Source organism: Monocercomonoides exilis, assembly GCF_001643675.1.
Source record: "Monocercomonoides exilis strain PA203 chromosome Unknown scaffold12-1864167, whole genome shotgun sequence".
In the NCBI taxonomy this organism is placed as follows: Eukaryota; Preaxostyla; order Oxymonadida; family Polymastigidae; genus Monocercomonoides; species Monocercomonoides exilis.
Window position 1 is genome coordinate 1,640,177 of NW_027150557.1, and position 21,014 is coordinate 1,661,190.

The following is a 21,014-nucleotide window of genomic DNA, read 5'->3' on the forward strand; positions in this document are numbered from 1 at the left end:
CTTTTTATCTTTATTATGTATGAATTTTGTTATTGCAATTATTATAATTTTTATGTTGCTTGTTATTTATGTTTTCGCTTAAAATGAGCGCGAGGATAAGACTTTTTATTGGAAAAAATTTTTTGAAAGCTTTTCTTTTCTTTTTTGCAATGAAAATTTAATATGTTTTTAATACGAGCACCAAAAAGCATCGGTTTCAAAAAGCAATCTTTAAGATTCTTTTTTGCGTTAAAAATTCATTTTAACTTACAAATTTATGCTAGCTTCAAGTTGGCTTCCAGTAATCATCATCAAATTGAATGTATGTTATATGCCACTGTGGATGCCCTATCAAACTCAATATGCGAACTGCCTTATCAGAAATTCTATCACTTACACCCGAGTTGATGTGAGCGAATAAGAAGTCGTCTCCGCCCTCTTCTTCCAGCATTTGCAACACGCATTGAACAGTCTTTGACATTTCTTTTGGCGAATCTATTTCAACGTCTGGTACAAATATATCGGATGATGGCAAATGATGCATGCATTCAGATGAAATTTGCATATCAGATCTGCTCTTTCGCGTGCCAATTGCTGGTGGAGATCGAGACCTTTTTATAGTAAAAAACGAAGACTGTTGCGAAACACCACGTCTGGTTGTATGCAATAATCCTTGCTTTTGACTTTCTCTATTGTAAATCTCTGGCATCTCTTTGATCAGCCTCTTTTCGTGCGGCATTATTCCATATTTTGCATCCTCAAATTGAAGATTATTTGTATTATATTTATCCGACGACTCGGCACTTTCATCATCGTCTTCTATTTCGTCTTCCACATGACATTCATTTTCTTGGTTGCGCATCAGCTGGCCTGCTAGTTCAGAATTTCCTCCAAGATAAGCTTTTGTTAACAAACAAAAGACAATCAGAATTTCCGTTTCTAAAATTTCAGCATTCTCTTCATTTATCGCACATAAGTTTTCAATCACAACAGGTACAAATCCCTCTGATGAAAGCGAATCTAATGCACTTATTGGAAGGCGAGTTACACATTCCAATATGAAGCGAAGTGAGAGATGAGAAAGATCAGCTATTTGGATTCTTGTCTGTAGAACTAAATGATGCGTTGAGAAGTGAAAAGCAGAAGTGTGAAAGCGAATGAGCCGAAGTATTTGAATAATTATTTTCGGACATTGGCGAAAAAGTTGTGTTGCAAATGTGTGAGAAATGCTCATGCAGTTGATGAGTGAAGTGACACATCCATACAAAATTTGATAAGATGAAAAAGATGAAAAGGGAGGATGCAGTTGAGGTGGATATGAAAACGTAGGCCTCAAAAGAAATTCCGTTGGAAGTATCGGAATATCTTCTTTGTCTGTGAAGAAAATCATTTCATCATCAAAAGCATCTCCTCTTTCATCAAATTTTAGATCTTTTTGAAAACTATCTGTAGCTATTTCAGTTGTCATTGAATCATTTTTTGTTTGCGATGAAGAAAAAAAGATTGCTTTGCTTTCTTTTTCCAACAGAAATAAATTGTTCATGATTAATGAAGCTGTCGTTATTGCCAATGCATTCCATTGATCTTTTGCTCTGCATTCATTTGAACGGCAAAAATATAAGCTGCTGAGTATGAAAAGTGCTTCGTTTAGAATATGTAATTTAATGCACGAATTCAGCCAATAATTATTAGAAATTTTTCCTTTTAGTCCAAATTGAGATGATATTGATTCTACAGCTTTATCAGTATCAGAATATGAATGTGACTCAGTAAATAAAGATGATGCTTGCGTTAAATTCGAATGTTGATACTTGAATTTCGAATAAGAATTACATGATGTTTCGAGGAATGGATATAGAATATCAGTTATTCCACGAAAACCACAAAAATTTTGATCTTTTCCAACCAAGCATCGCAATGCAAGAAGACTTTGAGCTATTAAAAACTGATGATCTAATGAATCGCTTTTGCATTCGATAGGCTTTAGAAGAATTTGAACAAATTTTTTTTTAATTCCAATAAGTTGATGTCTTCCTTTTTCAAGAAATGAGACGATATGTGCTACAATAGACAATTGAGATTGACTAACCGCTTCACGCTTTAATAGAAAATGAAAATTTTGAAGGCAACCATTTTCAACGAATAAAGCATATAGAGGATTCTCATCAAACATCGAACTTCTCAAAACTCCCCGAAGTGTGATCATTCTAATAAACAAAAGTGTAAAAGATTCAACTGATGTATCTAAATTAATGTTCCTTGCTGACTCAAAAAATTTCCTTAATCTGACATGACTAACAAGTTGAATTATTTCTGGAACAGTCATTTGATCAAGAATTGAAGAAATATTACGAGATAGACGTCGTTTTTCAAAGGATTTGCTTGCCATAGATTGAAATAATAGTTCTGAAAATGTAGTGTAATATTATTTTTTGAAAAATATTTGAATGTTTTGCATCAATTACTTTATAAAAATGACTATTTTAAATAAATAAAAGATACCAATGGTTAAATCGATTTTGCAGCAGCATTCCTCCTCTAAGCTATTTATCATCATAGAATCATAAATGTTTATAATTTCGCCGAATGTTTAGTTAAAATTAATTCTTGAATCCTAAAAAAATTTACAATAAAAAATATCACATTCCCTTTACTTTTGTTATGAGTAAAAAAAAGGAAAATGAAAATATTTCCAACGCTTTAATGGCAGCTGCCATGCAGGTCTGAAATATATGGCTTATTTTATTTGTGCGCATTTATATGTTTTGCAAAAATGTGATATAACTCAAGGATCAACTTCTCCGAAAATTTGGTTTTAAATCTTCAAAAACTCGATCAAAAACTTTCAAACCTGCTCCTTTAATTCCTCAGAAAGACAGACCTCCTTTGACTTTAGGTGTTTAAAGGAAATTTGTTTCATTTAATTAGATTTACGCTCTTCCTTCAAATGCTTTGATTAGCTCAAAGACTTGGACTTGAGCCACCTCCAGCTCCTTTTATGACAGATGAAAAATGGAATGAGTCTGAAATTTTGCTTTGCTTTTAATTTTAACAACAATTATTTTTCATGAAGTTAGAGTCCATGAAAAGGCTGCTGAAAGAGATGATAGAATGTGTGGTATTTGTAGAGAAAACTATGGAACAGAAGATGACCAAATTTTACTTCCATGCAGTCATATGTTTCATAAGGTTTAATGTTCTGTGCACTTATGGTTTTGTTTTAAAAAGTTTTGAAATATCTTTAGCATTGTCTTGACACTTTTGAAAAATTTTCGGGCACTTCGCAATGTCCCATTTGCCGAAAAGAGAATGAATACAAAGAGCGTTTGCATATTCACGATGGATTAGAGAAGCTTCGAAATGAATCAGCAATAAAGTATTCAATTTTCAAGAAAAGACTGATAAAATTTAATTTCATTTTCAATCCGAAATTTCACAATAAAAAATATTTTTTTCTGTGTTTTTCTTATACGCTCTAAGAATTCAATCTCTTTGGAGAGGATATAGAGTTCGAAAAGACTTTCGAATACAGCCAAAAGATCAAAAAAGGAAGAGAGCACTAATTGCTGCAAAAGTTTGTTTTGGAAAGAAGATAATCCATTTTGTTAGAAAAACATTTATTTATCTTTTTTTGACATATCGTTGACAATATCATCATCTTTTGTTAACATTTCTTTGCATTCTTGTTAGATGGAATATCTTTCATACAAAATGGAAAAATCCCAAGACACCAGAGAAGCTTTAGTTACGTTTGCCACTTTTTTATTAATTCGATTCTTAAAGATGTTTTGACGACGGATTTGCTTGAATGCGTACTACTTTGCGTTTCATTCCGTTTTAATTCATTTTCCCTTATGAAATTTTTTTTCTTTTCATTGATTTATTTTCTATTGAACTAAAACATTAAATTTTAATTAAGTTCGTTTTTAGCATCGATTGATGAATGCGTTTCTGAGGCGAGAATTGCCATGCATGGAATAGCAAAGATAGATTGGGAGCATGTGATTGCCGTTGGGGTTGGAAGAATCGAAGGGGAGAAATGCGAAAAAAAGAAGTCTCATCTAAAAAGTGCCTGTCCGGGTGATCATTGCAAGAGTTGTGAAGATAAAGAAAAAGACGAGGATTCAGAAGAGGCTGACGAAAAGGAAGGCATTTGTCCTATCTGTCTGCAAAAATTGATTGGATTAAGCATGGCATCTGCACTTCGATCGGTCGGACATCAATCATCTTCGCTTTCCAGTTCTTCTGTGCCTTCTTCTACTGCTACTACTACAACTGCTACAAATTCTTCTTCTTCATCTTCTTCTTTCAAAGGTCACACATCAAATATTACAGCAAATAGTGCATCAAAGGTTAGTAACAGATCAGTTAAAGGAACTAAAGCAGCTAACGACGGAGCTAAAATAGATCATCGATCAAGTCATTATCATCAGCCTATTTCTTCAAAGACAAGTGCAAAAGCTGCTTCCGCTATTTCAATGGGCGATGAATCTCAAGCTACATATAAATCACTAACTATTCTAAGTTGCACACACATATTTCACACTGCATGTTTGTGTTCTTTCGAATCATACGCAAAGATTGGATCAATACCTATTTGTCCTGTTTGTAGATCTCCTTACGAAAAGAAAATTCTGTAAAAGTTTCCCACAAAGCCCAACATTTTCGAAAAACGAAATGACTTGTAAAAAGTTTTGTATTATAACTTTCTGTTAAAATTCATTTTGGAAATGCTATTTTATTATTTCTGATGCTTATCTTTCAAATTTTATTATATGAATTTTTTACTGTAGCTTTGAAAACAAAGAACATGTATCTGAGCTTGAATTTTTATGTAAAATGACAATGAATGCAACGTTCCATCATCTTGTTTTTTTTTCAAAAAAAAAAAAAAGATGAAAAATTGTGAAAAGTTCAAGAGTTATCGGAAGAAATTGAATAAGGAGCATTTCAATGTTCGTCGAAATTTTTGTGGCTTGTGAGAAAGAGATGATCGAGTTATGTGAGTAAAATGTTCAGAAAATCATTTTCTTCAGAGAGCATAGACTGAAAAAGAAATATGCAAAGGATGAAAATTTCACAAAAAATCTCTGCTATTGTTTGCTAGCATTCCTGTTCACATTTCTCTGTTTCCAATTCTCATCAATTCTCTTTTTCTTCTTCCTCTTCTTCCTCTTCTTCTTCCTCTTCCACTCGTGCTCTAGCGTTTGTATCGCAAGGCTTCTTCCGATTCATCACGTCGTTTTCATTTTTTTTATTGGATTTCTTTTGACTCTGCATCTGCATCAGATAAAATGAGAGAAATGAAAAAGGGGAAAGATATTTTCAAGGAACTGAATCTTCAAGAATCCAAAGAAGAGAAATGAAAGAATCAAAATATTTGGAGTTGAAAGAGAACAGAAAGTAAGAAAGAGAAGGCTTGGAGTTTAAAGAGGATCGAGATCAGATATCTTGTTCAGTCAGGTTTTTTGGGTTTCAATTTGATCACAATTCGATGAAAAGAGAAAATATATCTCAGAAGATTTTCAAATATTTGGTATTATTATTTGACAAAATACGATCAAGTTTGAATTTCGGAATTATCAAATCGAATTAAATGATGCTGAATTATTTTCTAGAAGAACAAATTGTCAATAAATAATATTTCAAAAATGGTTTATGAAGCAATTCCATTATTGTTGTTTCCAAATGATTCTTTTTGTTTTTCTTGAATATCTCTTCTCAACGATTGACTGCAAAGACAAAAACGATAGAACAATTGAAGGATCCGATGCTTTCCGTGTTCCTGATTTATTTAGAAGTCAAGTTTTTGAAAAAGGAAGTGTTGTTCATGTGTTCTGTGAAATTCACAACTCATCAGCCGAATTGAAGGGGTTGTTGCTTGAAAAGCCAGACGATTCTGTTGTTTTTGGCATTTGTGCAAAATCATTCCTGTGCCTTGATAACTGTTTGTTGATGAGAAAATGCAGTTTTTATGCACCATATATTGATAATCGAGGAGCGTGTGAGATGATAAATACTTCTTTTGGTGTTGGAAATGGTTGGGGATGTGAATTGATGGCAAGTCTTGTGAAGATGGGAGCTGAAGATTCATCGTTGGTTGTGAGAAGCAGTGAGTGGAAGAACGTTGTGTTTGGTGGAAGTGGAGGCAGCTTTTTGAGAGATGGTTCAGGAAATTATGAAGGGATAAAAAACTGCATGTTTGCGAATATCACAATGAAATTCATGGAAACGGAAAAAATACCAGTTGATCACATATCAGTCATGAAATTTAGCAGAATGGAGGATTGTGATGTTGAGAACTCGATGAATGTGTTGGAGGGAGGAATTGTGAGTGGAACAGAAGGATCTGTTTCTTTTTCCTGCAACAATTGCACCTTCCATCACAACGAAAGGGTGGATCGGAAAGTCAAAAATACAGGCAGACTGACAACAACTGAGACACAGAACTTCATGAATGCTGAATGGATTGGCTGTTCATCCGAGTGTGGCGGAGCACTGTATGTGCATGACAACGAGAATGCGACACTGACAGTGGAGAATTCATCATTTGTGAAATGCAACGCGACTTTAACAAGAGGTGGAGGTATTTTTGCTTTGAGCATTGCAGAATGCACCGTGAAGCATTCCACATTTGTTGAGTGTTGTTGTGTTGCCTCCACAAATTGCGGGGGAGCCGGGATGGAATTAGAAGGGATGAGAATTCAAGTGCTTGTTGATAATTGTTTTTTCAAGGATGGATGGACAGGCAATGATGGTGGAGGATTGGGAATTTGGAGTTCAAAAACAACAAAAACAAAAGATTGCATTTTCGATTGTTATTTCCAAAACTGTAGCGGATGTCACACAACAAATACCGATGGAGGAGGGTTTATAAATTGGCTTCCTAATGATATAGTTGTCACTCGAAACTGCCTTTTTCAAGGATGCCATTCAGATTTTCGAGGAGGAGCTATGAGCATGATGACAAATGGATATAATGGAAATCTTTTGTGGTTTTGTTTCTTCCACAATAATTCATCGCCAAATGGAAATGACATAAGTGTTTTTGAGAATTCCACAGATTCACAAATTGCATGGTGTTATTCGACAAGAACTGAAGGTGTGAGATGTTATGTTAATGGAACAGACAAAAGCGATTGGCTTCCAAATGTGGGTGGAAGAAGCAGATTTGTGGCTTCAACTCAAGTTCAGGAAAATGCGAAAGACACATTCAGCTGTGGATTGAATGAAAGTTGTGCATGCCTCACAATCAGCCATTGCCTGACCCAAATGATTGTTGGATTTGTGAAGGAAATCAAGGTGCTTTCTGGAACAGTTTTGGAAGGAAAAGGAGTGAATGCTGGGGAGAAAACAATCTCTGTGAATGGAGCTTCTCCCTCTGGCTCAGCCATTGATACAAAATTTGATGCAACTGGATTGTGTTTGTTTTGTGTTGGAACAGGGAAATTGGCTGTGAGTGATCTGTCTGTGGTTCACAACACATCAGATGAAAACAACCGACAAAGCAGATTGTTTGAGGTTCAAGGGGCTGGAGGGATCAATTTGGAGAGATTGAACATATCGATGGATGCAGCTCATTCGGAAGAGAGGATCATTCAGAACTCACTTGTGAAAGTGGAAAGGGGAGAGTTGAAGATGCAAGATGTGAGATGGGGCAGAACATTCAGCGCAACAAGCATGATATCTCTTTATCAAGAATCATCTGTTTCATTGTCTCTGGATAACTGCACATTCACCAACATTGTGAGGACAATAGCAGGATCATCGCTGATGAATGTGGGTGAAGGGTCGCATTCGATAACTCTTGAAGGATGCACGATTGATGGCTGTGGGAGTGAAGCCTCTGGTTTTGGAGGAGGCATGATGGTTGAAGTGGGGAGTGGTTGTTCATTGACGATGAGTGAAGGTTCCGTGAATAACTGTTATGCCTCAACCACACAAGGCAGAGGAGGAGGGATTGGGCTGAAAGTGAGGGAAACAAATGCAGATTTTCTGATTTCATCGACATTTGAAAGAAACAGAGCCAAATGGGGAAGTGATATTTTTGTTGATTCGATAAATTTGGAAACGACTGCAAGAAGTGGGAAGATCACTTTATTGACAGCCTCGTTTGAAACAAAGAGCAAGATACAAGGATATGATAATGGAGATGAATCAGCTCCAATTCCGCTTTGTGTTTATCTGATTCCTTTGCCAGATGAGATTTCTGTGAGCAGTGCTGATGCATTTGATCATTCTCACTGTGGATTTGCTGAGTTTCCATGTCTGACTCTGAAACATTCACTGACAAGGCAAGAGGAAGAAAGGAAGATTGTTATTGATGGGATGATCGAAATGCAAGATGAGCTGATGTTCGACTCCTTTAAACACACGATCAGAGGGAAAGATGGAAACAGTGGATGGAAGGTAAGCAACGGTCCGAATGGAGTGAGAGAAAATATGATAACAATCAGTGCAAATGCGAATATGAGCTCACTTGTTTTTTCTGTTCCATCTGTTCTCCAAAGTCATGAAGCATTCTTCAGTTCCGCATCATATTCATTTTCGCTTGAGAGCTGCTCGCTGACTTTTCAAGACGCTCAATCAGCGCTATCTTTTGTGTTTTTGTCAGCAACAGCAGGAGAGGTTTTTGTTTCATCGTTGAATGTCTTGTCTTTGGTTATTGGAGATCATCCATTGATCAGTCTTGATGGAAACAATGCTGCAGGCACATTCTCTTCCATGATCGTTGAAGATATTTTGTCTGAGACATATAGTGTTTTGTTTGGGGTGGCTAATGGAGCTTCTTTTTCGATAAGAGATTCAACACTTTCAGTGAAATCATCAACAGAGTCAATTCGAGTGATTTCAACAAATTCAGCCAAGGTGCTGAAGCTCACAAACAGTTCAATGAGTGGATTCAGATGGAACGGAGAAAATGGAGGAGCAGTGGAATGCACACTTGGAAGAGGTTGTTCCATTGAAATAGTTGGAGGGATGATGTCAGGGTGCGAGAGCAATGGAGGAAATGGAGGAGGGTTGTGGGTTGAGATGGAAGAAGGATCATCATTCACTGTGGGAAACATGACAGATGCTGACCAAACACAAGAGGCATATTCCAATGATGGAAGTGGTTTGCTTCAACTCACAAATTGCAAGGCAATACAAAACACAAATGGAGAGTGTGGATATGGAGGAGGGATTTATCTTCATTTGGATGATGGAGCAAGCTCACTCGTTTTGAAGGATGTTTTATTTTCTGTGTGTGATGCCAGAGAGGGGAAAGAAGTGTTCGTTAATGCAAAAGAGCTGATGAATGTAATTGACAGAAGCTCGATGGGATTTGATGTTGATTTGAATAACTTTTCAAAAATGAATGGGTTTGAGAGATCGACATCGAATGAGGTATTTGCCATTCCGCTGGTGTTGTATTTGTGGAATAACTTTTCAGAGTCTGCATTTGTTGGGGGAGGATCATCAAGCCATGATTTTTCGATGTGTGGATTTGAAGAGTTTCCATGTTCCACAATTTCGAAGGCAGCATCAGTTCATTTTGAGGATAGGAAAAAAGATATCTCAATCATTGATTCATTTTCTTTTGAGGAGGAATTGAGCTTGAGTGCAAATGAGTGGAACATCAAAGCAAAGGAGAATAAAATGAAATGTGTTGTTTGTGATTTGATAGATGGAGCACAAAATGCACTAATAGAAAGCACAATCACTGTATCTGTAACTGGAATTGTATTTTCTTTGACGAAATCCCTGTCTTTTCATGAAAGTGTGTTTGAGTGCCGTTCAGGGAAGCTCACACTGAACAAATGTGGAATGGAAGGAGTCTCTGAGGCAATTTCAACAGTGTTTGTGAAAGCTGTTGGAGGAATTGTGGAAGTGAGTGAGTTTGGATCAAAAAATATCAAAAAAGGAGATTCATCGTTTTTCATTGTTGAGGGAAGCAATGAATGTGTTCCTTCATTAAATATGACGAACAGCCATTTTGGAGAAATCACATTTGGTGATGAAAGCGTTGTTGAGTGTCACAACGGAAATATCGATGAGATGTCAGGATGCACATTTTCATCGATTTCTCGTTCGAAGGGAAGTGGAGGATGCATCAATGTTATGAATGGAGATGAGGGAAACGATTACAACGCGAAAATGAATGGCTGCACATTCGAAGGATGCGCTGTTGAAGGAGAGGGAAATGAGATTGGAGGAGGTGCACTCTTTTGCGAATCATCTTCAGAAACGAATCTTGTGGTGAGTGGATGCACATTTTTTGGTTGCACAGCTCCATATGAATGGGAAGCAATTGGATATGGAGGAGGAATTATGCTGAAGATACTGAAAGAAGAAGAAGAAGAAGGAAAAGCAGCATTTGTGATATCCTCACCTATTATTTCATCTGACAGGCCAAACAATGCGAAATATGGGAAGGATCTGTTCGTTTCGTCTCCATCGCTTGCCAGCAGCGTCAATAACGAAACGCTTCCGTTTGTGAAAGATAGACTGGAAATGCTAACTGAAGACTCAATGAGAGGATACGATGGAGGAAACAAGGAGTGTGCAATCCCACTGATCTATTTCTGGAAAAGCATTGGATGGAGTATATATATTGCAGAGGAAGGAAACAATGTGATTGTGTGTGGATTGTTGGAGTATCCGTGCAGCTCTGTTGATTATGGGATAAGGAGAGGAAGTGGTTTGGGGATTGAATCGATTGCCATTCAAGGGATTTGTGATGTGAGGAGCGAAATGAGTGTGAGCGGGATGAAGGTGGAAGGAACAAATAGGGAATCAGACAAAATCCAATTCGTGAAAGAGATTGAAGGGAATGGGAATGTGATTGTTGAGTGCAAAGGGGTTGTTCAATTCAAAGAAGTGGGGATGGCGATTCCGACTGCATTTGATAATGTTGCAAACATCCTCATCCAGACAGGTTCCGATTCAGTCAAAACGAGTGTTGTGAGCTGTTCAATTCACAGGAGTCACAATGCTGAAGGTGAGGTGTCATTTGTGCTGATCAGTGCCTCGAAAGGAATTGTTGAGATCGAAGAGACAAAGATAGCTGGATTTTCAACGATACGTGAGATTATGAGCATATCAGCTGATTGTTTGACAGCCATGAACGATGTGACATTTAAAGATATTTCATTGAGCGGGAAAAGTGCAATTGCGATGAGTGAAACTGCAATTTCTGGAAGTGAGAATGTTGATGAAGAAGAAGAGTGGAGCATTCTGTTTGAGCAATGTTCGTTTGTGAACGTGAAGAACAGCGTGACAAACAACCCTTCATTGCTTTGCTGTGATGTGCCGAATGAAATGAGACTGAAAATGGAGAACTCAACAATTGATGGATGTGGATCGACAAGCTCGAATGAAGGAGGAGGTGTATTTTTCCTTCTCAATGAGACGGGGAGGCTGGAGATGAATCACACGAATATGATAAACTGTTTCTGTTCGAACATTGGGAGGGGAGGAGGGATGTTTTTAGGATCACAAAGTGCGTCACAGGAAGCGTTGCCATTTGTGCTGTCGAATATCACTTTCAAAGGGAATGTCGCATTAAAGGGAAGAGATGTGTTTGTGAAGTGCACAGACCTTGACTCGAAAATAAGTGAATCACAGTTCCTGATAAATTTTGGGGAGCCATTTGTGAGGGAGCTGGCTATATGGGGATGCACAGCAGACAATTATGGAGATGAAGAGGATCTGCTGGGGAGAGTGTTTGTGTTCAGGAGCGAATTCATATTTGTGTCTTCGATTGTGGGGAACAACAGCGATAGCAAGAACTGCGGAGAGATGAAGGGTGTGTGTTCATCGCTGAATGTTGGGATGGGTCATATCATCCCATCTGATTATTCACAGTTGTTTATCTGGAATGAAACAATATTGTCTGGTTTGTGCTCTGCTCAGAGGGTGACAATCAAGTCGATGGAGGTGAGCAGGAATGCTGAGATAAAAGTGAGAGGGTTCGATTTGGAAGGTGAAGGAGTCGTGAGAACTTCGGAGTTTGTTCGATTTGAAAATGTTTCTTTCATTTTTGGTGGAATGGGGAATGTTGACTGCTTGTGCTTGATGCACCAGTTGAATGGATCTCTTGTTCTCGAATCTGTTTCGTTCTTGTCAGAGAGCAGAACAACAGAGAATTCCCAGACCCTTTTCAATTTTTCTCTGATTGTTGTTGAAGATGGGGTATTTGAGGCAGAAAAGTGCAGTGTTGGCCGCTTGAAATTCTCAAAGCCTGTTTTCCTTTTATTGAGTTCGGAACGTGCAACATTTGAGGATTTGGGAGTGGATAGTGTGGAATGCAAGAGTTCAGTGATTGAATGTGGAAAGAGTGAGGAAGTGAGCATTTCAAAGTTGATAGCCACAAACATAACTCTTCAAGATAGAAGTCTTATCTCAGTTGAAATTGGTCACTCTTCGCTCGTTTTATCTTTGGCGTTATCATCATTCTCAAACATCAGCCGATCAAACTGTGGGTCTTGCATTGTTTGCACAACTCAGCACATGAAAGGTTTTGAGATGAGAAACTGCTCTTGTTGTGGATGCACATCGGAGTTGCCAAAGGGGAGCCAAATAGCGATCGCATTTGCAGAAAAGATATTGATGGAGTCGTGTGTGTTTGAAGGGAATCTTGTTTCAGGAAGTGAAGGGAATGATATTGCAGATGAAATCTGCAAATGGAATGGTTCAATCGTTGACTTTTCAAGCTGTTCTGTTGAATTGAGAGATACAATAATTTGCAACTCCTCAAAAGGAGGAATGAGTGTGAGTGGAGGATATGTGATGATTGAGGCAGGTAATTTCAGCAACAACGGCCCTTCGATTGAGAATTACCCATCTGTGCGAAGAAACATTATTTGCTCGGATTCTGCTTCGCTGACCATTTCCAGCTTGAAAGGAGGAGATGGCTTGGAGAAAAACGCATCACTTTGGTTTTTGAATGAAGGATGCCTCTTTGAAGGGATTGCATCAGAAAGAGCATCTTCATTCTTCATTCCATCATTGGAGCGGGTTGAAACAAAAGAAGCAGGAGCAGAAGTGAAACTTGTGTTCAAAGGGAAGCTTCTGCTCCCTTGCAACTTATTGTTCATGGTTGTGAAACAAATTGGTGACGAAAAGCAGATCGAAAAATATGAGTTTGATGAAAGTGGATATGTGTCTGAGACGGAAGCAGAAGGGAGTGTGCCTTCGAAGACAATGGCTGAGGCTGGAGACGAAGCAGAAGTGAGAGTGTGCGTTCTGTTTGGGAGCTCCAATGAACAATTATCCACTGACTCTTTCATCCTGAAGAACAGAACAGAGTCTGAGAAGAATGGTGATGGAAATGTTGTTCAAGGAGGGAAAGGATCAAACTCATTTTGGGTTATTATTGTGGTTGCATGTGCAGTTTTCATTGTGTTGCTGGCAGTGATTGTTGTTTTGGTTGTTCGGTGGAGAAAGGTGAAGAATGAGGCAGAAGATCTGAGAGAGATTGTGAATGATAATATCAGAAAAGATCCGAAGGCGTTTGAGATGGTGACAATGGAGATGTCGCCTGAGGAGCAATGGAGGAGAGCGGGGAAGGAGGCTGAGAAGAAGAATGATGAAAGGATAAAAAAGAGGGTGCATCCGAAAAGCTTGGGACATTCAGAGTCATCAGAGCATCTTCTATCTGAGAGTGGATCAACAGAATATATTCTGGGGAGAGATTCAGACACGATTCCTGAATGGGCATTAGAAAAGGAAGAGGAAGAAGAGATAAGAAAGAGAACTCCTTCACCTTCCATATCATCAACTTGTTCAACTGATTCGGATTCAACTTTTGTTCGAGGAGAGGACCTGTGTCCAACGACTTCATCGATGTCGAATCTGGTGGATGCAATGGCATGCTCATCGCCTCATGAGAAGCTGATTGTGGATCTGAGGGATTCGCTGTTCATGTTGCTTCATGGGATGAATAAGACAAAAGAGATGGCAATTGGTTCTTTGAAGGAAAGAGAACAAACAGCTGCTCAAATTCTGTTTTGGGTGGCTAACCTTGCACTCCACTCATTTGACGAAATGAACAATCCTCTTTCATCTCTTGCCAACCTCAGTCCTTACATTGTGCTGTTCTCGGAGCACATGGTGATCTGCATTGTTTTGCACTCTGACTTCTCATCTGATGATTCGGATTCATCATCCATCTCTTCATCGACTGTTATTACGTCAGCCAGTGATGATGATGATGAAAGTGACTCTCTCCCCTCATCAGCATTTGAGGATGAAGATGACTTCAAAAAAGAGTGTTTGAGGTGGAAGGCACCTGAATTGTTGATCAACAAGAAGATGGGAGCAACAAAGGAGTCAGTGTCGTTCTCGATTGGGATGATGCTGTGGGAGTGTCTGACACTCAAGATCCCGTTTTGGGAGTTTGAAGCGGAAGTTGCAGGGTAGAAGATTGTGAATGGAGAGAGGCCAAAAGTTGAATGCATTCGAGAGTTGCCTATTGGAGCGATTTCGGAGAGGTGCATGTTGGAAGAGAGTGGAAGCCGTCCAACACTTGTTGAGCTGAAGCGAGAGTTCATCCAGCGATTTCCATCGGGCACAGCGATGGTTACTATTTCAGATGCGATTGACATCACTGGTGAAACAGAAGATGAAAATGAGGAAAGTGGAACGATGACAGAAGAAAGCACGTTTGTCTCAATGGCGAGATGAGCATGTTCAGTCTGAAAGAAAATAATTATCAAAAAACACAAAAGTGTATAATATTGCTTCTTCAAAAGGCGAAGATAAGAAGATGTGGGATAAGAGAGGGTTCATCGAAGAGAGTTGAGAAATGAGAATCAGAAGCCACAGTTTGACTGAATGAGGGAAGTGACTGAATGAAAAGAGAAAAAGATGAACAAAGAGATCCAATGAAAAAGAAAAAATCAGCAATCATACGGATGGTATTGCTGTATTTTCATTGTTGGATTTTGATTGGATCAGAAATAGCAGTTTCAATTTATTGTATGAATTATTCAACAACTCGCAATGTTTCGAAATTGAATTTTCCAAATATGTTTTGAAATTTTATTTGCTCATGCAAACAACATTTGCCATTTTAGTTGTAATAAACACCAAAATATTATTCAATAAAGGAAATTTTACAGTAAAAGAACATATTTTTCATTTCAAATCAAAAAATTGGAAGCTTTAAAATAGTTATTTCAAATGAAATCGAGATTGTTGTGAACAAAGTATTAATTAATTATCAGCTGGCAAATCTTTGCTTTCAAAATTTCCAAAATATTTTGAAGCAAATGTTTCCCATATGTATCTGAACTGAAATGTTTTTTCTATTAAATTCATGAATAAGGATTTCTCATTTGAAAATAATCATCTTTTGGCCATATGAAACTCTTTTCAAGATAAACTGTTTCCTTATAAGGATATTCGAAGTTATTTGAATGATATGTATTTTTTTGATTTATTTTGTTGAGTTGTTTCTATTTATATGCCTATCGTTGAATGCAATTTCATGCAAATGAATTATTCTTTTTGAAAAATCACTAATGTTTTATAATCGAAATTGAAAAACACTGAATTACAAATGATCATCTTTTGCGACTAATCCATCAAACAACTCCACAATGCAACTTTTCTTTCATCTAATTGATTTTTCAATTCTATATTTATGAAATAATAAAATTTAACGAATTGATTGCAAAAAATATGTGTAAAAAATTTTGAAATGGTAACAAATTTCGGGATGTTGATTATAATGAAGATTTTTCGTCTTTGAAAATCAATTATTTTTGAAATGTGAAAATCTTTTCTATTGTCTTTAAAGTGAATGTTTGATGTGAAAGAAAGGCAGAGATGTTTTCAATTCATGTAATCACTTTTCTGTGTTCTTTTTCATTAATTCAATGCAATATTTTGAATTAAATTTTTTTGCAAGAAAAAATATGATTGCAAAAATGATAACCTATTATCAAAAAAAGGATCAATTAAAGTCAAACCCGAATATAAAACATTTGTGACTTTTCATGATGAATTTCCCAAAAGCCATATCGATGAAAAAACAATTATTTTGATTGATTGAAAGAGTTCATACTCATATCAGAATTATCCGGAAGATTATTTAATAGACATGTGGCTGATCCTTTTTGAAATCATGCTTTCGTTCGAGTTTTGATCAAAATTTTTTCTCAATGGGATTTATGAAAAAAATTGGTTAAGCAATAGTAATATCATAAACAATAAGTGTTCTCTATTTCAACTCATTTTTTTCTAAATCCCATTGAGTTCATAATTCAGATCAAAACTCGAACTGAAGTGTGATTTCAAAAAGGATCAGTCATGTTAAAAAGCTTATCGCTCTAAAAAAAATTTGAATTGGAAGATAAATTTTGAAATTAAAAAAATAGAATGTGCTTTGCAGTGTGTGGATTTTTTTCTTTTGATCTTTTTTATTCATTTTTTTTACGAAAGAAAAGATTTGTGACTTTTTCATAAAAATGTTAAAAATATATTTTTGTCAATTCACAAAATTAAAATGCGAAAAAAAAAATTATCTCTAAGTCACAACCGAAAAAAATCTTCTTTGCTTGTAATATTTAAAATTTCATCTTTGTTCATGTTTTGTTAGTATTTCCCTTCAAAGATATTTTTTTAGGTTTTTCTTTTCCAGTTTCCGCAATTGAATTGGTAGTTCCGTGATTAATTACCAAATCATTTTTATTCTTGATGTATGATATGAATATTTTTTCACATCATTTTCCATCATTTAATCAAGAGTGTATTCATTTTTCATTTAATTGAATCTTTCGCAAATGATGTGTTTGCATTTATAATGTTTTCATTTTGACTCTCATAATATTGAGTGTTGAAAATTGCGAAAAAACATTAGCATAAAAAAAGTTTTTCATTATGTCAACTTTTTTCTATCAAAAAGTTCGAATTCAGCTTTCATCGCAAAAATTTGGAGTATCAAATCAATGATATAGATGATAAATTAAAACCATTCACTGATTTTCTTTTATCATTAATGTCAGTCAAGCAGATCAAATTTATTTTATTCTCAATTGAATACGAAATATTTAACTTTGAACAACAAACAGGAAAAATCCTCAGTGAACTTCAACTTGATTTGAAAGTTATCCCATATCTTTAGTGTTTTGTTATTTAATCATCAAGGAATATTATTAATAAATAACGAAATCATATTTCCATCTCCAACGTTTTATTAATAATAATAAAAACTTGCATGATATTTGAAACATTTTACCAAATAAGATCACAGAAAATAAAATTTCGAAATTGAATTGCAGATTGATAATGAAATCTCTTTTGTTGATTTTTCATTTTAAATTTTGAAACAATGGTGAATTCATTCGTCATCAAAAATATTTGATTATCTTAATGTTTCAAAAACATTAATTTTTAACTGAGAATCAATCTCAAAATTAATGTTCATTCATCATCAAACGCTATTTTTTGAATTATACAACTTGAAGGATTTTAGAATGAAAATGAAAAGCTTCAAAGAAGAAATTTCTTTCATTATTTTATAATGGTTAAGATCTTCTTAGATTCAGTTATAATTTATCGAGGTTTATGCACACTGACTTAAATCACTCACCTAGCGATATTCAGGGTAGCTGGTGGGAAGGCACCGAGCTGGATATGCGCTCGTTTGGGGAAAGTCAGCTGGAGAGGCTGAGGGCTTTGAGTTCTTCTCCGCAGGGTTTCTACGAGAAATATGTTGCCAAAAATCGACTGTCCGCACTCATCGGCGATGCACAGGATGCGCTGGGTTCCACAAGAGATTACTCGACCACATTTGCGCTGAAGCTGTTTTATTATTTCCAGACATATTTCAGGCGTGAGGAGACTGTCGAGGGTCTTTCAGCTATGATACGAGAAGTGAAGAGCGAGCTGAAGCGAGAGATCGAAGGGCTGAGGGAAGCAGAAGAGCGGAGATTCAGGCAGCAGGAATTGCTGCTGATTGATGTTCAGAACTCGCTTTTTGATATCCAGCAGGCTGTTGCGCAGCTCAGCAATCTGACGAGGCACATCGTTGCAAAATGCTTGCACTATTCTTTGAGCCATGAGAACGGAAGTGAAACGAGCGTATTGCCAGGCCAGTCTGAGGCAGCGTGTTTTTTATCAGCCTCTGGGTTTGCCGCGCAGAATCAAGACTTTTTGAGTGTTCAGCGGTCACGACTTTCGCCGAATGTTGGATTTGCAGGAAGGTGCTCGCCTGACGATTGTGAGCCAAGTGGAGCATTCTGGAAGGAGGAGAAGCCAGCGCAAGAAGAAGATGAGCAGGAGATAGAAATTGTTGGAGAGCATAAACCGTCTCTGCCCCGTTTGCCGATTGTTCCACCCCTTTCTCTTCCTTCGTTTTCTGTTTCTCTTTCGCCAACAACACTCGACTGGCAGCGCATTCCATCATCTTCGTCATCAGCTTCGGTGTCTTCAACAACAACAGAAACGTCTTCTCTTTCTTCTTCTCCATGTCTGTCTTCGCCATTCCCATCTGAAAAGCATTTGGATTCAGAAGCTTCAGATAACATGCCACCAGGCACGAAAGGGAATGCACATTGGACAAGAGAGAGAAGGCTTGATGCTGCTGGCGATTGCGGAGTGACATTCAAAAAGAGTCGGAAAGATGGAATAGAAAGTGCAGAAGATGAAGAGAAAGACAAAGGAAAGAAGGAGGAAAAGGAGGAAAAGGAAAATGTGGACAATGATGAAGTGACTGAAGATGAAGAAAGAGAGAAAGAAGAAGGAAAAGAAAGAGAAATGCATTTGAAGAACGAGAGCAATTCTTTTTTTGATTTCAGTGCTTCTGTTGAGTTTGGAGGCAACAAGCACCTCGAAGGAAGCACGTCAGATGAATCGAGTCCATCAAATTCATCTTCATCCGACAAACATGATTCATCATCATCATCATCTCCTTCTCCTTCTCTTCCTCTTCCTCCAAATGAGATTCAAAATTCGTCTTTGTCTGCTTCTTGCTTCTCAGCCTCGCCTTCTCTTTCATCATCCACCCTCTGCTCTTCTGTGTCTTCTTCATCACTTTCTTCTTCACTTTCTTCTTCTCTTTTGATTATTGACTCTGATTTGGATGAGCGTGCTAGCATGCACGCAGCACCAGACACAGCTGAGAATTCGCATTTGCCGAAGCGGAATGGCTTTGTGACATTTTCAGGCATCTCTTGTGCGAAGCCTTCGTCGAATTGCCAGCCCTTCGGCAGATCAAACAGCTTCTCTTTTCTTGTCAGCCAGGCGAACTTCTTCAGCTTGATTCCTCCGCTTCCGCCTGATCCTTGCAATTAGGATTGGAGATAGGATGCTGTTTTGATTTCTATCAAGTTTGAGGTCTTCGTTCACCAGCTTAATCGTTTTGAAAGGGAACTTGCGATTTTTTTGATTTGATGTGCTGTTGCATTGGGAAATGAGAGCGAAAGAAAAGAAGCAGAAATTCATGAAATTGCAAATCTGTGAACATTCTTGTGTTTGTGCCAATGGAGACACCAAACGAGAGAAGAGAAGAGAGTTGAGCTGATGTTTGAGAGAAATGAGTTTGACACAACAAAATGGAGCACAAACAGGAGAAAAGGAAGCACAGCGAACATTTGAGAAGGGATTGGCTTTTTGACACTGTTGAATCCACATGATGAACTGGAAATGATCTTTTTGTTTGTCTTCTTTTTGAAAAGCGAAATTCATTTTTCTTCAATTTATTTGTTTGCCTCTCAAAAGTGAACAACAATTTGTGTTAACTTTCATTGAATGAAATGATGTGATATTTCTTTTGTTGATTAAGATGGAGATTTTGACTGTCTTTTGAATTGGGTGAGTTTGTTTTTGTTTCATTCCTGTAATCTTTCTGTTTATTCAATGATTTATCCACACACTTTTTTTTCTGGGTTTATTTTGTTCAATTTGTTCGATTATTATTTATTTATTGTATTATTAAACATTTATTTACAACTTTTCCACAACTTTCAGTTGTTTCAAATGGAAAATTACAGTTTTATTGATCGTGTTTTTTGTTATTTTTTGAGAAAATCGAGATTTTTGTCTGATGTTACTTGTTTCTTATGCTTTTGAGCGCTTTTGTGTTGGAATATTTTTGTGAAAATTTTTTTCATTTAAGATTTTTGTTGCAGGTGATTCTTTGCTTTGTTTTTCTTTTGTTTTTGTTTCATATTTTTGGTTTTTGAGTTGAGAAAGAATCAGCACATTAATTGTGATATGTTGTTTGTGCAGAACAAAATCATTGCTTCAGAAGCAGAAGTCAACATGAAGGTGGGAAAAATAAAATAGAACCATCACTGAACCAAACCTTCTGTTTTCGTTGGAATAGAAAGGAGTTTTGCTAAAAATTCAATGTTCATCTTCATCGTTGCAAATAAAAACAAGGAAAACAACAAATTTCATTTTTTTCAGAGGAATAGAAATAATCAACTGCCAGTTAACTTGTCCTCAACCGTCATCTCTTCTTCTTCTTCATCAAATACACAGCTTTTGTTTTCCATGAAAAACAATTGAGACAATTGACAGGTCATTCATTTCTTTCACATTGGCAACACCTTTTCTTTTGAAGAGAATTTTTGGGAAAGTTCACCAAAGAAAAATCCCTTCCAAAATGCCTTTATCGCTTTAGCAACAACAAATGCTTGCATTTCTCTCTGAAAAACAAAAACATCTTGTTCTGCATTCAATATCTTTTCAATTGTTGTCTGAAGTGAACAAGAAACAATAAAAGAAAAATTCAATTGAAACCTTCCATCGTATCCACACTGTGTTCTAATTCGCAGGTAAATCGGGCTGTGCTTCTCGTTTACATTTACTAAAGTCAGATGCCTGTCTGCATAAATGGGATTCTCTTCTCTGAAACAGAAACTGTTTTTTTTTTTTCAGACATAATTTCGAGCTTTCCTCAACCGTTGCTTCTTTTCAAATGCCACTTTCACTTCAAATGCAACTGTGTTGATTAAGCGGAGAAGCACCAAAATCCCTGTGCAATGAGTCACTCCAATGTTCAAACGAATACTTATCAATATCAGAACAATCGTAGGAAACAG

General features: G+C 36.9%; 4 protein-coding genes across 4 annotated transcripts; 3 read left to right on the forward strand and 1 right to left on the reverse strand.

The window, feature by feature from the left end:
• Positions 1–196: 196 nt before the first annotated feature.
• MONOS_2998 (uncharacterized protein) lies at positions 197–1,557 on the reverse strand. Its single transcript, XM_067872962.1, has one exon. It carries the CDS (start codon positions 1,520–1,522, stop codon positions 266–268), a length of 1,257 nt encoding a protein of 418 aa, XP_067731381.1. The 5' UTR covers positions 1,523–1,557; the 3' UTR covers positions 197–265.
• A 1,074-nt stretch (positions 1,558–2,631) lies between these two features.
• MONOS_2997 (putative RING finger protein 32) lies at positions 2,632–4,799 on the forward strand. Its single transcript, XM_067872961.1, has 8 exons — positions 2,632–2,700; positions 2,770–2,875; positions 2,940–3,000; positions 3,057–3,168; positions 3,225–3,355; positions 3,460–3,553; positions 3,670–3,728; positions 3,899–4,799. Exons 1-8 carry the CDS (start codon positions 2,641–2,643, stop codon positions 4,617–4,619), a joined length of 1,344 nt encoding a protein of 447 aa, XP_067731382.1. The 5' UTR covers positions 2,632–2,640; the 3' UTR covers positions 4,620–4,799.
• An 868-nt stretch (positions 4,800–5,667) lies between these two features.
• MONOS_2996 (uncharacterized protein) lies at positions 5,668–14,382 on the forward strand (the record flags this gene model as incomplete). The annotated part of the gene is made up of 1 exon (XM_067872960.1): positions 5,668–14,382. The coding sequence occupies one exon, from the start codon at positions 5,668–5,670 to the stop codon at positions 14,380–14,382; it is 8,715 nt and encodes a 2,904-aa protein (XP_067731383.1).
• Positions 14,383–17,512: 3,130 nt separating this feature from the next.
• On the forward strand, positions 17,513–20,250 carry MONOS_2995 (uncharacterized protein). The gene has a single exon (XM_067872959.1). The coding sequence runs from the start codon at positions 17,533–17,535 to the stop codon at positions 19,258–19,260; it is 1,728 nt and encodes a 575-aa protein (XP_067731384.1). The 5' UTR covers positions 17,513–17,532; the 3' UTR covers positions 19,261–20,250.
• The last annotated feature ends 764 nt before the right edge of the window (positions 20,251–21,014 follow it).